The following is an 18626-nucleotide window of genomic DNA, read 5'->3' on the forward strand; positions in this document are numbered from 1 at the left end:
GTTTTCTTAAGGTCTTGAAAAACTGATGTTATCAATGGACTATCCGAGGTAAGAAATGTGATAATGCTGCTAGTCAACCAGTGAGTTGTTGGACTTCCTTGACTGATTGAGGACTTCTCATTTTCAAGATTGCTTTACATTTCTGTGGACTCTATACCTGAGCAAGTTAACATGAAGCCTAAAAACTTTCCTTCATGACTTCAAAAGCATATTTTTTGGATTCAGGTTCATGTTGTATAGTTTGAATTGTTGAAAGATTTCTTCAAGGTCGTTGGTATGGATGCCCCTGGACTTAGTCTTCATTACCATGTCATCTATATATATACCCCTATATTTCGTCTGATTTGTTAGTGAAGATTTTGTCCATAAGCCTTTGATATGTAGTACCTATATTTTTGTACCCAAATAGCATAACCTTGTAACAGAAATTACCATAGTCAATGATAAAGCAGTCTTATCCCAGTTAGCTGAATACATAAGTATTTAGTTATGACCAGAATAAACGTCCATAAAATTTAAATATTGAAATCTAGATGAACTATTAACTCATTTATCAATACAGGGTAAAGGATATGTATCTTTTAGGTAGGCATTATTGAGGTTAGTGAAGTCCACACACATCCTCCATTTGTCATTGTGTTCTTTGAGCATGACTACATTTGTTAACTAACTTATGAAACATATTTCTTTTAGAAACCCGACATCAAGTAGTTTTTTAATTTCTTCCATGGATGCTTTCTTTTTGTCTGTGCCAAGGTGTCTCTTCTTATGGACTATAGGTCAAATTGAAGGATTGAGTGCTAGCTTGTGGCTAATGACACTCGGGTCTATTCTAGACATGTCTGCTGAGGTCCAAACAAACAAGTCCATATTTTGTCGCAGCACGTCAATCAGTTGTTCCCCTTCTGGTCCATGTAGTGCATCTCCCATGTAAGTGAATTTGTTTTTATCCTCTGTTAGTATTATTTTGGTTAAAGTGTCTCTTGGTATAAGTTGGTCTTGTATGTTTGATTTGGGATCAAGCTTTGCAAGAGGAGGTAAGCACTCCAAGTTATAGACTGCATGCGAGCTTCCTTCTGGTCGGCGTAAACTATCACAATTATATTGTCTTGCATGAAAAACTTCACACGCAAGTGTATAGTAGAAATAATAGCACCAAATGTATATAAAGAAGGTCTTCCTAAGATAATATTATATAGGATTTGGCAGTCCACAACTAAATACTATATATCTAGGGTTTTACAATTTGGGTATTCACTTAATATTGTTTGCAACCATACATGATCACGTATTGGAACTCGCTCACCTGAGAAACCTACCAGTTCACCTATTGATGGTTGCAAGACCTTATCACTTAATTTTATTTTTTGAAATGTGGAGTAGAAAAGGACATTTGCATAGCTTCCTGGTCTAGAAGCACCTTTCGTACCAATAGGTCTCCTACCTGGAGTGATATAACTACTAGGTTGTCCAAGTTTTTGTCTATTGCTTTGAAATCTGATGGTTTGAATGTTATCTCTAGAATAGCCAATTTCGTGGTGGAAGTTGGGTCAAACCCAATTACTAACAGCATGGCCCTGTACGACCTTTTTCTAACAAATCTGCTACTACCTCCACCTACAAAGCTGTTAAAAATACAATTAATAACACCACGTGGTTTTGTGGGGTTTTCGGTTACCTTCCCTTTGTCTCTATAATTGCCATTTGTAGTTGATGGTTGGCCAAGTTTTGCCATTTTTCTACTCTGCTCCTGTCCATCAATATATTTGTTCAAAAGGCCTTGCCGACCTAATTTCTCGATAAGGTCTTTCGCTATAACACAGTTATCTGTGGTATGTCTGTATTTCTAATGGAAAGTGCAAGACTTGAATTTATCCACATATTTCTGATATTGGTAGGTCCTTGCGTCGTTTGGAGGTTTGATAAACTAGGAGTGTAGGATGCCTTTGATTATGTCCTCCCTTGTGTACATGTCAAACTTTAGAGTTAATTTGAATGACTTCCGCCTGTTATTATTTTGGTTTTTGTTTCATCTGTCATCATCTCAGTTTGAGGTTGGCCTTTTTGCTTTCCGAACTTGTTGGAGTTCTTCTATCTCAATTTGGTCTGCTGTCTTCTCTCGAAACTTGGCTAATGTCTTTGGTTTCATTACTGCTATAGTCATTTGGAATTTTCCAGGACGATGCGCATGTAGGTGGACATCTAGGTTGAGGTTTGGAATCTCTAGGCCACCTTAGAAAATCTTGTCATGTAGTCCTTGAGGCTTTCATGTTGTCTTTTCTTGATGGTGTTGAGGTAATCAGAATCATGCACATAAATTTTGGACACTACAAAGTTATTAACAAATAGGTCGGTGAACTCAACAAAACTTGATATTGAACCTGCAGGTAAACTGGAAAACCAAATCAAGATAGCACCATCCAAAAAAGTAGGAAACAAATGACAAAATATTGGATTAGATGGACAATTCAATAATGTCATGGAATGAAATTTTGTAACGTGGATATTGCGGTCCCTGATCCCATCATAAGGCTTTAATGTTGTTGGCAAGGTAAAATTTTTGGGCATCTGGAAGATGATTTCTTTTGAGAAAGGGTTTGTCTTTTTTGTTATTTTCGTTGTGGTGACTACTACCACGATTTTGACTTCCGAGGCATAATAATCACCATTGTCGCCACTATAGCTAGTAATTCGGCCTGAGTGAAAGGAGGAGAAAGTAGGTTCTACTCTTCTGCTAACGATTGAAAACCTGCAAGAAAAGGTGATAGTAGGAGGGGGTTAGATTAAACTTGGCCTACAGTTGGCGCCAAATGTTCTTGTGTAATTACTAATTAATAAGTCTCGTAGTGTGAATAACTTGTCTTATTCAGGGTTGAGCTCGTCTTCGCCTGAGAAGGATGAAGTATATATTTTGGCTCTAAGAGGTCTGGCGGCAGTGGACACCGGTAAAAGTACTCTGACGCTCAAATAAGTAAGAGTAAAATATGAGTATATTATGAATTCAAAGTGAATAATGTACCTCTCTGCTAGTTAAGATTTGTATTTTATAAAATGTGAATTACGGATAAACGTGTTTTAAGAACTTACCTCTGTTAACCTATTCTTTAGGTAGCTGTTCATAATCTTCTATGTTTTTTTTCTCCAAGTTAGTCCTGGTTCTTCATATATAACGGATATTCTTATTTATGTGAAATAATGAGAAATTAGGTATATTATCGTGTGTTTATATTTTACCGAATTAAAAGACTTTCTGTAGTCGAGATATAAGTAACGAATTAGAATATATTTAAGAATATTTTTCTTCTTTTAATAACAAAAATATAGGTTAAAATTTTTTTAAGTATAAATAATTAAGTACAAACTTAAAATAAAACAATTTATTTTTAAATGAAACTATAAAAAATAATTATCTGTTTACGTATTTTCATATTAGCATTATCCAAATATATGTATTATTATATTAGTATTATTCAATGATGACATTATCATATTAGCAAAAAAATTATTATCTTAATTTTTTAAATTTTAAAATAAAAAATAAAATGAATTAGCTTAGTTAGTTGGCCTCCTAATTTTTTTATATATTATATATATCGTGACAGTCTGACACCCTCCTTCCAACATTGTTCGGATGCCTTCTTTCAGCACCATATGAACAAGAGTGAAAACTTCTGTTTCTGAGCAATAAAACACACCCTACCACTGCCAAACACACAATTTTTTTCCGCTCCGACTATATCCTTTTCTGCCATGGTCCACTAGACCTTTACCATTAATCTTGTACTGTACATAAACAGCCAAGAATCGCCCAGAGTCAACCTTAGGTTAATTACACTAATTGCATATACACAGAGAGGCTGATGAGAGGCAAAGAGTACCAACAAAAAAGATACTAGTATACTAATATGCACACAAATGCATATAACTTGCCATGTTCCTAGTTCCTACTATTAATCCCAACCATGGCACATTAACATCCAAGCATCATCACTCCTCAAGTAATGACATTCAATTAAATGGAATTTCAAAAATCATATCTGAAATAAAAAAATATAACTAAAAATCTAAACAAGTGTATCAAAATTACATATATGCAAAATCTATACTATATATCCTATTAATTAATATTCTATGAAAAAACAGTTAAATTAAGGGAAACCCTAAAGAGCTCAAATCACCCAAATCATCAAAAAAGCCATCAGGCAAATCACTAAAATGATCACTATCATCATCTTCCTGCACATGCTTGCCCTTATTATCGTCTTCAAGCAAGGGTACATGCCCTTCAAACAAAGCAATGTGCCCAAAAAGTTTATCCTTTCTTGAGAACGTGGTCCCACAAGAGCACTTCCACTTCGACTCTCCGCAATTCTTCATGTGGCTCTTCAGATCAGAGAGCACCGAAAAGCTCTTCTTATGGCACCGCGTGCACGAATACATCTTCGGGCAGTGGCTTCTCTTGAAGTGATTCTTCACACACACCATCGATTTCAGCGGCCTGAAGCGCTGGTGGTTCTTGTTCCTGTTGCATCCCTCGAACGGGCACGAGAACCGGCTGCGCACGGCGGCGGACGACGGATTCTCCGGCTTCGCGAGTGCCTCCGGTGTCTTGAACTGGTTCCCGTGAGCGCGCATATGCATGCGCAGATTCGCGTCTCGCCGGAACCCTTTCCCGCAGATCTCGCAGAAGTGAAGGTGCTCCGCGAGGATCTCCACGGCGTCGAGCTCCACGATCTCGTCGCTATCGGCAAACTCATCGGTTGCGGTGTCCTCGTCCGGCGGCTCGATTTTCAGATCCGACGCGCGTTTGAGTTTCTCGACACTGGCTGATAGGTCAACCCTAGGTAACGGCGGCGCGGCGGCGGGAGTGGAACCCGGCGGGTGGAAGGTTTTAGAGTAGGAGACGAGGGCGGAGGCGTGGGCGATGCTTTGGTGGATGACGGAGGCGATTTGATCGGAGACGGCGGCGGATTGGTCGCCGGAGAGAGGGTTGTTGGAGGTGATGGATTCCGATAAAAAGCGATGGAGGGAATCGAGTCGGGTTCGGATCTGTTCGAGGTTACGGAGCGGAAGTTGTGGATCCGAATTCCAATTCGGATCCGGAGAATTCGGATCCTCAGACTGATTTATGGGAGCGGACATATTCAACGGCGTTGAAAAAAAGAAATAAGAAAGGAAGATAGGAAAACGTGTGGTGATTGTTAGAGAGTGAGGTTATTAGATTAGTGTTGGAAACAAATAAGATGGAATAACGAAGTTGGTGACGTTGTTGAGCACTTGAGCGTTTAAATTGGGTATAAAATATAATTCTTTTCTCTTACTATGTTATTTCTGGGAAATGAAAGGATAACAACCAAATAGGGTTGGCACGTGTGGTTTTGTTTACGTGTACTACAGCTATAGTTCAGAGGAGGCTACCCCGGAGACCGCAGTACTGCTAGCTTTTGCTGACTTAATGAATTTGATTTCGGAATAAATTCAAATGAGTGTGTTTTTCGGTTAAAATTTTTAGATATCAATCATTTTAACGTGAAATACGATAATATTTAATAAAATTTGATGGTAATATAAAATGTAATTGATATTTTATAAAAAAAAATATTTTTGATGTTATAAATATTATTTTAATTATACAACAACAACAACAAATTAAAGTTTTATCTCATCAGGTGAAATCAGCTACATGAATTAAACGATATTATTGTGCTTTGTCATGTATTATATCTACAGAAAGACCGTTTACATGTAGATCTCGTTTGATTACCTTATAGATGGTCTTCTTAGGTCTTCTTCTGTCTTTGATCCCTTGTCTATTTTCTATCTCATCCATCCTTTTGACTGGATATTCTGTTGATCTTCTTCTTACATGTTCAAACCACCTGAGATGCGATTCAACCATCTTTTCCACAATGAGTGCTACTCCAATTCTCTCCCTTAAATCTTCGTTTCTATCAAACTTGTTGAAGAAAGGGAGAAAGAAGACTTGTGGTGAGAAACCAAGAAATGAAAAAGTAGAAGCAAAGAAAAAGAGTAAGATGAAAAATTATTTGTTATTAAGAGAACCTCTTTTTTTTTTATATATTCATACACTTGAACCTTGCTATTTTATAGCCAAGGACAACTAACTCTAACTAATATATCTCACATCCCCCCTCCCACAAACTTAGGGAGGCTTTTGTGTCACTCGAAATTTGTTCTTGAACTTGTTGAATAGCAATGAAGATAGGGGCTTAGTCATAATGTCTGCTACTTGTTCTAAGCCTGGAATATGAGTAACAGCAAGCTGTCTTTGAATCACCTTATCCCGTAAAAAAATACAGATTCAATTCAAAATGTTTTGTTCGCTTATGTAAGATGGGATTATAAGCTAATAATACATTGGACATGTTATCACAAAAGACTGTGGGAGATGAAGTGCAAGGCTACTTTAGTTCACTAAGTAGGATTTGAATTCATATTAAATCAGAGAAAGTAGCTGCCAACGCCTTGAATTCAGCCTCGGTGGAGCTTCTACTGACAGTGGGCTGCTTTGAACATTTTCAAAAAATTAAGTTTGCTATAAAGTACACACAATATCCAAACACAAATCTTCTATCATCAACATCAGCAGTCCAATCTGAATCTGAAAAGGCAGTTAAACGAAGATCATTAGTCTTATAAAATTGAAGAGCAAGATCAACTGTACCTGCTAAATATCGAAGAACACGCTTTGGCGCCATCCAATGATCTTGGCTCGGCTTTGACATGAATTGGTTGAGTTTGTTTACTGCAAATACGATGTCTGGTCTTGTGACAGTGACATATTGAAGTTCCCCCACAATTGATCGAAACGATGTTGGATCTTCAAAAGGAGTACCTGTATTTGTCGATAATTTTGAAGAGCCAATCATAGGAGTGCTAACCGGTTTAGCATCTTGCATACCAGTCCTGTATAATAATTCTTTTATGTATTTACTTTGATTGAGAGAAATTAAATTAGGTGAGTGAGTGACAGCCTCGATGCCAAGAAAGAAGTTTAAGTCCCCCAAATCTTTTAGAAGAAAAGTTGAATGAAGCTGCTTTAAGACAAAAGTGATTTCAGTGTCATTGTTTCCTGTCACTAACATATCATCAACGTATATGTGCATATAGATAATAGAATTAGAAGAAAATTTCGTAAAAGGTGAAGGATCAGACTTAGTACAGGTGAACCCAAATTGTTTAAATGCAGTAGTAATCGTGAGGTACCAAGCCCTATGGGCTTGTTTTAAGACATAGATGGCTTTGTGCAATTTACATACAAGATGGGGATTTGAGTGTGTAAAATCTGGAGGCTGAGATATATAAATAGTTTCATTGAAGATACCATTTAAAAAGGCATTGTGGAAGTCATATTGTTTAACTCTCCTGCCCTTTGATAACGCAAGAGTGAGTATGATTCTTATAGTGACATGCTTGATTACAGGTGAAAATATTTGATCGAAATCAACCCCAGCAGTTTGAGTATAACCTCTTGCCACAAGACGGGCTTTATGTCTCACAACCCGTCCCTAAGCATTTTTTTTCAAGGCAAATATCCATTTGCGACTAACTACCTTTCATTTGGTGGAAGTTCTACTAAACTCCAAGTCTTGTGATGAACTAATGCTCTATATTCTGCCAGTATAGCTTCCTTCCAGTGAGTATGACCACCATCCAATCGCGTATGACCACTCATCCATCTCAACATCTTCATCTCTGTCACACTTAGCTTATGTTCGTGCCTTTGGCCGCCCAACATTCCGTACCATAAAGAATAGCTAGTCTTATAGCAGTGGGATAGAATTTACCTTTAATTTTTAAAGGCACTTTTTTGTCGCATATAAAACCAGATGCACTTCGCCATTTTGACCAACCTGCTTGGATCCTATGATTTATAACCTATTTAATCTCTCCATTATCCTGTATGATGCACCCAAGATACTTAAAACTTTTAACTTTTCGTAAGATGTTTTCTCCAATCTTCACCTCTATATTAGGGTTTTCTCTTCTCAAGTTGAACTTACATTCCATATATTCCGTCTTGCTACGACTTATGCGTAGACCATGCACTTCTAGAGCTTCTCTCCATAAGTCCAACTTCTTATTTAGGTCTTTTCTTGACTCTCCCATAAGGACGATATCATCGGCAAAAAGCATGCACTATGGCACAGGCTCTTGGAAGTGCTCTGTGAGTACTTCCAATACTAATGTGAAAAGGTATGGACTTAAGGATGATCCCTGGTGTAATCCTATATCAATAGGAAATTCCTTTGTCACACCACCTTGAGTCTTCACACTAGTTGTGGCCCCATCATACATGTCTTTAATTGCACGAATATATGTGATCCTTACTCTCCTCATTTCTAAAACTTTCCATAAGACCTCCCTTGGCACCCTATCGTACCATTTTTCCAAATCAATAAACACCATATGTCTCTTTTATTACTACGATACCTTTCCATCATCCTTCTTAACAGGTATATCGCTTCGGTGGTAGATCTGCCTGGCATAAATTTAAATTGGTTCTCTATTACTTGTATCTCTTTTCTCAACCTCCATTCTATCACCCTTTCCCATAACTTCATGGTATGGCTCATGAGTTTGATTCCTCTATAGTTTTTGCAACTTTATATATCCCTCTTATTCTTGTAGATAGGTACCAAGGTGCTCTTTCTCCACTCATCAGGCATCTTCTTTGACCTTAAAATATCATTAAAAAGCTTAGTTAACCAGTTGATGCCTTTTCCTCCAAAGCCGTTCCAAACCTCAATCGGGACATTATCAGGGCCTTGCAATTTTTTATCTGCTTTAGAGCCTCTTTTACCTCGGAGTCTCGAATTCTTCGATAGTAGTCAAATTTTTGATCTTCTTCTCTTGTGCATAACTGACCAAGGCTTGGAAGAGTCTTTTGTCCTTCATTAAATAATTCGTAGAAGTAGCTCTTCCACCTTTCATTAATCTTCTCCTCTTGAACCAACACCTCTCCATCCTTATCCCTTATGCACTTAACCTGATCCAAATCTCTCGTTCTTCTTTCACGGCTCTTTGCGATTCTATATATACATTTTTCTCCTTCTTTCGTATCCAAAGACTGGTAGAGACCCTCATATGCTCTTGTTCTTACTTCACTTGCAGCCACTTTTGTCTCTTTCTTAGCCGCCTTATATTTTTTCCAATTATCTGCATTGCGGCATAAAGACCACTCTTTAAAGCATTTCCTTTTCATCTTTATCTTTTCTTGTACACTCGCATTCCAGCACCAGGACTCCTTGTCTCTTGGTCCTATTCCTTTACATTCTCCAAAACTTTCTTTTGTTATTCTTCTAATAACTTCTGTCATCTCCCTCCATATATTTTCTGCGCTTCCATTTTCATCCCACTTTTCCTCTTTTCTTACCCGTCTTAGGAAGCTTCTTTGTTCCTCACCTTTCATCCGCCACCACCTTGTCCTTAGGTTCTTCGTATGATGTCTTTCCTCAACTTTTACTCAACGTGAAAATTCATGACGAGCACACTATGTTGTTTTGGCAAACTCTCTCCCGGGATAATTTTACAATCAATGCAAAATTTCCTGTCGACTTTCCTCAACAAGAAGAAGTCGATTTGAGAGCTTGTCATGCCATCACTCTTATAGGTTATAAGATATTCATCTCTCTTTTTAAAACATGTATTTACGATGAGAAGGTCAAAAGTTGAGAAAAAGTCCAAAATAGTTTTACCCTCGGCATTGATCACCCCAAAACCATGGCCATACTTCCATACTCAGTCACTTCTCTTCCAACATGGCCATTTAAATCTCCTCCTAAGAAAATCTTATCTCCCGAAGGTATGTCTTGGACCAAACTCTCTAGATTCTCCCAAAACCTTATCTTGTGTTGTTCATCCGAACCCACTTGTGGTGCATAGGCGCTAATCATATGAAAAACACCTCCCTCCACCACAAGTTTGATAGAGATGATCCGATCTCCCACCCTCTTGACATCCACTACGTCATTCTTCCACTGCTTATCTACAATAATACCAACCCTATTCCTATTTTTCACCTTTCCTGTATACTAAAGTTTGAAACCAGAAGTATCCAACTCCCTAACCTTCGCACCAACCCATTTTGTTTCTTGTAGGCACATAATGTTAATCTTCTTCCTTGTCATGGTGTCCACCACCTCCATAGACTTTCCTGTTAGAGTGCCTATGTTTCATGTCCCAAATATCAACCTTCTGTCGCTCTAACTTTTACCTTTTACTTTGTGAACTAGCTTATTTACCCTCATTCGTTAACAAAAATGCGGGAACCCTTGCTCATTTAACACTACATCCGGGTACCGATGCAGCGGCTCTTGCTCATTTGACACCGTATTCGAGCCATACAACGTGTTGCTTCTAGGCAACGAGCTAGCTTTAGCGCAATAATGTCTTTGATTCATGTCATGGGGATTCGACTATATTTTTATGTTGGTTGTCAAAGACCTAACACAACCCTCCTCCTTTATCCAGGTTTGGGACCGATTATGTACCACAAGTGTAACATAGGCGGAATTTATTATTTTAATTATATAGAAACAAAATGTCATTAACATTTTGTTAATACCTAAAATAATGTATAATACATAATTTAGATCATCTTTAAAAATTTTATCACTCATAATTTAATATACAAAAATAAAAGTTCGTGTTTTTACATAAATAATATTGATTTTAGTATTTAAAATTTTCTATACCAATTTTTTTAAAGGAGTCAAGTATTAAATTAAATATAAAAAATTATAATACTAATCATTTGATTATAAAAATTAAAATTAATTTATAATTATGAAAAATAAATTTCGATCAATAAAATTACTTAAATCTTGAAAAGCTAAAAAAAATTCTTATGTAACCTCTTTAATCTCATCCTAACCACTTTTAAATATAACTTTATTTCAATTTCAATCTCCAAAGTTGTTTACCACCACTTATAATCTTCTAATACTTTCAATTATATAGGTCGTACATGTCCTATACTTTACATAATTTTTTGTATAAAAACTAAAAATCTAAGGTTCTTTCCCTTTTTTTTTAACTTTTTGTTTCGCAGTATTGGAGTATCGGATTTTGTTGCATTCGTCCTCTGCGAAATTGGTAACAAGAGCAAAAAACTGATTTTAATGTTAACTTGTTAAGTCATTTGTTGAATGTTTTGGTATTTGAAAATGTCAGAAATTAATTTTAATATAAAAATAAAGATAATATTTTAATTGAATATTAATATTTAATATATTATAATATTATAAATGTATAAAAGACGTGTCCAATATATATTTTACCTATTGACCAAAATGATAACACGTTTTGAATATATATCCTAAGTGTTAATTCTCTGTAAAATTTATCTGCCTATAATTATATTAAATGATCTTACTTTTAATAAAAAAAATGCAAATATTTTTTTCATATAAAAAAAAATTTGTCTGAAAATGTGATGCAACTCTTTTTTTCCGGCACGGCGGCACGTACTGAAATAAGGTGGCGGTTTGTGAAGTGTGAGGCGTGTTGTGAATTGTGGTCCACGGGGCAAGTGCAGCAGTGGAGTGGATAGAGTGAAGGTCCATTTTCTGACATGGGTTGATTATGTGGGTGTAAGTTCTTGCTAATGATAATTAAGATAATGGGATGCGTATTTTCGCTGCAGTACTGAGCTTCATTTAAGGGTTTGTCGCTGGCCAATGGGTTGCTACATGCACAAGGCGGGATTCGAACTCCCGACACTTGTTTAAGCGGACTAGTGAGCTAACCACTAGACCAACCCAACTTGGTTTGCGTATTTTTAATTTAATAAGTTGATTGTTGGTTCCCAAAGTGGGCTTTGGGTCAATTAACGGCTCTCTCCTAGCTTGCTGAATGAGGAACATGTTTGGTCATATGAAAAATAAGTAATAGACCCATTGTTGGCTGGGCTAAGCATATTAGCTTTCATTTTCTTGTTGTTTGCTTTCTCTTTTTTAGGTGCGCAATTGAAAAAAAAAAAAAAAACTTCAAGAAACAACAACTCTGTCATCTGACAATGAAGAATTGATCTTGCACAAATTTCTTCAATTAGAGTTTGTATGGTGTTTTTGACAAGGTAGTTATTGTTTCGAATGTTAATAGGTGAGATTATAATAATTTTAACTGAGGGTTTGTTGTTCCGGTGTATACTGGAGAATTGAAGAAAAAATAATTAGTCATGTGAAATAAAAGTGACTTGGAAAGTTAAATGCAATTTGATATAAAAGTATTAGTTGGTTTGTGTTGAAGCAAACTCTAAAGCATAAATTGTAAATTATAAACTCTAGGTAATAATATGATGCAAAGTCTAAACAACTGTGTAACAATTTGAGATAAAAGAGATGTTGGAGGTTTAATGCAAATTGACATAAAAGTATAAATTGGTTTGGAAGTATTCAATTAATTATAAAAGTTTAAGTTGATTAGTGAGAGGGATTTAGGAATTAGGATTTATAGTTTAGGAGGTAAGATTTAGTAGGATTTATGGTTAAAGATTTAGGGTTTATTGTATATGTATTAGGTTTATGATTAGGGTTTTAGATTTATGATTAGGGTATAGATGTAGGATCAGGGTTTTAGGTTCATGAGATCTAAAATTTAGGGGATTAGAGTTTAAAGTTTAGAGTTTATAGTTAAGGATTTAGGAATTAAGATTAGAATTTATGGTTTATAATTGAGGGTTTAGGATTTTAGATTTAAGATGGAGGGTATATGGTTTAAGGTTTATGGTTTATGGATTTTGGGTTAGGGTAGAATTTGGTTTATAGTTTAGGATTTAGGAGTTAGGGTTTAAGATTTATGATTTAGGATGACAGGTTTAGGCTATAGGATTTATGGTTTGTAGATTATGGATTAAGGTTTAGGATTTAAAGTTTACGATTTAGGGTTTACGATTTAGAGTGCAAAATTTAGAATGTAAAATTTAGGATTTATAGTTTATGATTTATGATTTAGGATTAAATATGAAAAAAAAGTTTGATTTTTTTTCCAATACATATAAAAATGAATATTATTTTGAAAAACAGAATAAAAACACGTTATTTATGAAATTATAATTATCTTTTTACATTTCATGCAGTTTGGTCGACTAGTAGGCAAATTATGTTATTTCATGCAGTGATTAATAGAACCTGTTGTCAACCTTCCACTTTGTCGAATGGATATCATGTGTTTTGCAGGCCAATTCAATATATTTTGATATTTTTAGAATCGTATTGGTATATTTTCAATACTTTTCATATATTGGTAAGGAAACGGGCCCAATAAAACCATGATGGGTCGAATGTTGGGCCTGGTGGCAAACTTAAAACATAGTGATAATAAGATTTCTATTACCAAAAAAAAAGATTTCTATTACCAAAAAAACAATAACCAAAAAAATGATTTCTAAAACAAAGTTCCAGGCTCAAAAAAAAAAAAATTAATAACACAAAAGGAGTATGAGTGAAAAATCAAAATAGTTAATCATCAAAGCTAAGCTTATAACCAAGGTTCTGAAAACCAAACCGGTCATCGAACCACTCTAGGCACTGGTTTACTGGTTCATAGGTTCAACCGATTTGACCGTGGTTGAACCGTAAAAACCGTTTTATAATAAAATAATAAATAAAATATAAATAAGCACATAAAAATATAATTATAGTCTAATCTAAACTTGAAAATATCATTCAAATTAAAAGTACTACATAAACCAAATGTTATAATCTCATTCAAATACAAATTCAAAGTTCAAAAGTAAAGAAACAAACAACCAAACATAACATAGTAGCATCAAAATGAGCCAAATTTGTCATCAACCATCAAAATCCTCCATAATTTGCTGCAGATTTGCGTCATTGATTTCATCACCTTCATTTCCACTACTTGGACCAGAAAAAGCAAGTGGTGCAGCATAAAATGTACTAGTACTATCACCACCACCACCTTGATCTAAATCAGCATCAATCTCATCTAAGAAAATATAACACATTATCAATAAATTAAAGATCAAAGCTATTGTAATTTATTGTATGTTCAATAAACTATAATACTCACCAAGCAAGTCTTCAATATTACTTGGAAGATCAGGCTCTTTTTCAACAACCTCTTCCGTCACCCAAAAATCAACCTTATCAATAGTTTCAATATCAATTGGATCATATTGCGACTTTTGCTTTCTTTTTTTTCTTTCATTCCTAACAAATTAAATACAATATATGATAAGCCTAGTATATTAGCTATACAAAATCTAATGATATGAAATGAAAGGATGAAATATAAATTACCTGGATTTAAGACGCAAATTATATGTAACATACACAATATCACTTAGCCTATCATGCTCCAATCTATTCCTTCTTGTTGTATGAATTTGATCAAAAAGACTCCAATTCCTTTCACACCCTGAAAAAGCAGATGCTTGGCTAATAATGCGAACTGCCATTTTTTGTAAACATGGAGCAGAACTACCAAATAACCTCCACCATTCATCTATAAATTACAATCCCATATCTCAAGTATTAGTTATAAAATTAAGGAAAATAAAACATAAAATAAGTGAATAACTAAAGCTTATTATCAAACAGATATTATTACCAGGTTGAAGTTTTTTTGCAGCTGGAACAGCTTCAGGCCTATCAAAGCTTTCCTTTCGATCTCTATATAAGTGTATTTCTTTCATTGCATCAACTGAATCTAAATTATTAACCTTGCAATGCAATGTAACAAGATCAAGTAAAGCTCGCATGACATCAGGTGATTCTCTATAATTTTCAGAAAAAAAGCAATCAGGATTCAAGAAATAGGCTGCTGCGTGAAGATTTTTTTTCAAATGTTTATCCCATCTTGAGTTGATAATCTCTGTGTAAGGTTGATATGCACTCTTCCTATGCTTGAACATTTCTTTGATTCCATTTTCTGCCCTCAGCATACCTTCATAAACAATTCCCAATGATGGTTTATCATCGGCATCTACCAACCTCAGCAATTTAATCAACAGACTCACAATTTGGCATACAGTAAAACAATCATCCCAAAATTTATTGTCTAGGATAATTGCACTCACAGCTCTCTCATTAGCACTCCTTCCTAATTTGTGTCCGGTAAAGTGTGTATCAACAACCAATTGTTGTAATTCCGATTTGCGCTCAAAGATACTCATCAATGTGAGGAAGACAGTGGCAAAACGAGTTGCACCTGGACGAACAATCTCCCTCCAATCCTCTTTTTGTCTTAGCCAGGACAAGAACACCGTATGATTATATACAAACACATAACATATCAACTACACAAAATCTAATGATATGAAATGAAAGTATGAAATATATATTACCTGGATTTAAGACGCAAATTATATGTAACATATACAATATCATTTAGCCTATCATGCTCCAATCTATTCCTTCTTTTTGTATGAATTTGATCAAAAAGACTCTAATTTCTTTCACACCCCAAAGAATTATATGCTTGGCTAAGAATGCGAACTATAATGTTTTGTAAACATGGAGCAGAACCACCAAACAACCTCTACCATTCATCTACAAGTTACAATCCTATAACCCAACTATTAGTTATCAAATTAAGAAAATGAAAACATAAAATAAGTTACTATCAAATAGATATTCTTACTAGGTTGACGTTTTTTTACAGCTCAAAAAGCTCCAGACCCATCAAAGCTTTCCTTTCGATCTCTATATAATTGTATTTCTTTCGTTGCCCTAATGCCAACAACACCGTCTAACATATCTTGAAAACATGGTGATGTAACCGCATTGAAAGGAATCCTACAATCCAAAAGCCATCTAGCCACTCGCTTATCAACTTCATGAAGCGCCTCTTTGTTTTGAAACACGCTTTTTAGACTTTTTTGACTTCCCGGAGTTGTTCTTGGTGCAAACATAGGAGGAATAATGATTTTTGCTTTCTTTTTTGGATCGCCTCCAACAACCTCCTTAGTTGGTAACTGACTCGGAGTTTGTTGTTCCTCTTGCGCTATTGCTTCATCAATTGCATCCTCACACTCATCGGTACCCTCTTCGTTGAAACTTACTTTCCTTTTACTAGTTTTACTTTTCTGAATCTCTTTCAACAAATCTTCCATTTGTTTTTCTACATCATACGGGACCTTAGAACACTTCTTAATGTCTCCACCCATCTTCGCCAAATGCTTTTTCATTCTATTAATTCCCCCGCCCCCAAAAGTACTCAGACAAAATAAACATTGGTAATGCGGCTTTCCATTTATATTCTGTAAAGCAACGTATCTCCAAGCAGGATCAGTTTTTCCCCGAACACTAGAAGTTTGTGACTGATTTTCGTTACTCACGGGAGGAAGAGAACGTTCATTCGAAGCAGAATTATTTTCAGCATTATTATTCCTAGGTAGGTCTTGGTTGATACTTTCTTCCATACCTAAATATTACCAGCAATCCAACCCAATAATCTCAACTCTCAAGTTCACAGCAAATGAACAAACAACATCCATTGATCCAAATTCTAAATCAGAGTATACAAACATCTCAGGTTCAAAAAATTCAGAATTGAATTCACAAAAACATCTCTCAAAATCATCTCTCAAACAACATCTCAAATTCAGAATTCAATTCACACTATTTCACAAAATCAGAATTCAGAATTCAATTATAACTATTTCACAAAATCAGAATTCAATTCACACTATCAGATTTCAACAAATTCAGAATTCAATTCACACTATCAGAATTCACAAAATCAATATTCAACCACAGTTTCATGACTTCATCATAGTTCAGTCAGTTCACACTTCACAGAGTTCAAATATCACTATCAGTTCATAACAGTTCCAGATACTCAGAGTTTCATCAAAATTCTTTGTTCACAGAATTCACAGAGCATCAGATTTCATCACAAAATCATGTTCATAACTAAATTAAAAAATAAAATTTACCTGGAAATGAGGACTTCAGTTCTTCAACGCTGCTGACGCTTCTCTGTTGCTTTCTCTCAAGAGGCAGACGCTGACGGCGAAGTGGCTGAGGGTGACGGTGCTGAGGGCGACGGTGCTGAGGGCGACGGTGTTGAGGGCGACGCTGCTGAGGGCGACGGTGCTGAGGGNNGCTGAGGGCGACGCTGCTGAGGGCGCGACGCTGCTGAGGGCGCGACGCTGCTGAGGGCGCGACGGAGGTGGGTGCGTTGAGGGCTTCAGGCGTTCTGTCTCTCCCAGTGGTGGCCGGTGGGTCGTGGTGGGTCGTGGCCTCGTGGCCTCGTCGGTGTTGTGCTGTGGGAGTGGGAGTGTGGGTCTGTGGAGGCTGGAGGCTGGAGGCTGGGCGAAGCTCGAACACGAAGTGACGAAGGAGAAAAGGGAAATTAGCAATTTAGGGTTCCCACACTGCAAAACGCTGCCGTTTTGCTGCCAGCTAAAAAAATCGGCCGGGTCCCGGTTCGGTTCGACCGACCGGTAACCGGCCGGTTCGTCGGTTCAATACCGGTTAACAAATATTGCGGTTTTCTTTGTTGACCGAACCGCTTCATCGTCCGGTTCTCGGTTCGACCGGCGGTTCGAACCGGTTTTCAGAACATTGATTGTATAGTCTAAATAGCGTGTTCTTGTCCAAAAAAGGAACAAAAATTATCTCTTTTAACAATATCTTAAAGCTTTTAACTAAACCTATTTCACAAGGTTGTGAGAATCGGACTGGTTATTGAACCGGTCAAGTGACTAGTTTAAAGATTTAATGGTCCAACCGAAGTTTAATTGGGATTCAACCTGGTTTAATTAAAATATACAATAAAATTATAAAAAAATTCAATATATAATAACAAATTAACAATAAACTAAGTTTTCTTAATAGTTAACCAAACATTTGTTCCTTTCATAAGACCATCTTAATCTTAGATTCATTGAACAATACATTGCCATAGCAATTGATTGTTACAGCTTCCATATGCAGCAATCATGAGTTTTCTTAATAGCAGAAGATTTCTTAACCAAACATTTATTCCTTTCATAAGACCATATTAATCTTAGATTCATTGAACAATACATTGCCATGGCAATTGATCGTTACAGCTTCCATATGCAGCAATCATATGGAGGGAGAACCATTAAATAGAGGATGTCCCTGTCTCCAGTAGAACCGTATCAAATATTATCACAATTGTCGTTTCTTTTAATCAACAGAGGCAGTAAGAATTAAAAAACAAATATATACAGTAGCAGAAACTCGAATTCAGTACTTCCACATATCAATAAAACCTCAGCAACAAGAAGAAATAAGAGATCAGAGCTCAATTTTGTTAGATGATGAAAAAACAGAGGAAGAAGAATTTAATCTAATCGCAGATCCAATTGCGATACCAAGTCGCAAAGTTAACACAATAACATGCAAGCAAAAGGATATGGCGATTGCGGTGAGGAACATGCAGCTGCGATGGCGCCTGGCGAAACGAGGCAGACGAAGGAGGAGATTGAGGGTGCTCCACCACCATCTCTAATCTTCAGTGGTGATGTCGCTAACGATGCTAGTAGCAGCGTCACGATCGACGCCTCTGCAGAAGGGAAAGGGAAGGCGGTTGCAGTGATGGAGATGATGAAGGCGACTCCACTAGATTTGATCTGCGACACCAGTGGTGCAGTGCTCCGAAAA

General features: G+C 36.2%; 2 protein-coding genes across 2 annotated transcripts; both read right to left on the bottom strand.

Annotated features, from left to right (window-relative positions):
* Positions 1 to 3875: 3875 nt before the first annotated feature.
* Positions 3876 to 5278, bottom strand: LOC107469151 (zinc finger protein STOP1 homolog). Its single transcript, XM_016088533.3, has one exon. It carries the CDS (start codon positions 5140 to 5142, stop codon positions 4144 to 4146), a length of 999 nt encoding a protein of 332 aa, XP_015944019.1. The 5' UTR covers positions 5143 to 5278; the 3' UTR covers positions 3876 to 4143.
* An 8412-nt stretch (positions 5279 to 13690) lies between these two features.
* LOC127742821 (uncharacterized) lies at positions 13691 to 17511 on the bottom strand. Its single transcript, XM_052255557.1, has 3 exons — positions 17443 to 17511; positions 16928 to 17312; positions 13691 to 13883 (listed from the first exon to the last, which is right to left on the bottom strand). Exons 1-3 carry the CDS (start codon positions 17509 to 17511, stop codon positions 13795 to 13797), a joined length of 543 nt encoding a protein of 180 aa, XP_052111517.1. The 3' UTR covers positions 13691 to 13794.
* Between the last annotated feature and the right edge of the window lie 1115 nt (positions 17512 to 18626).

This window comes from Arachis duranensis, chromosome 10, assembly GCF_000817695.3.
Source record: "Arachis duranensis cultivar V14167 chromosome 10, aradu.V14167.gnm2.J7QH, whole genome shotgun sequence".
NCBI lineage: Eukaryota > Viridiplantae > Streptophyta > Magnoliopsida > Fabales > Fabaceae > Arachis > Arachis duranensis.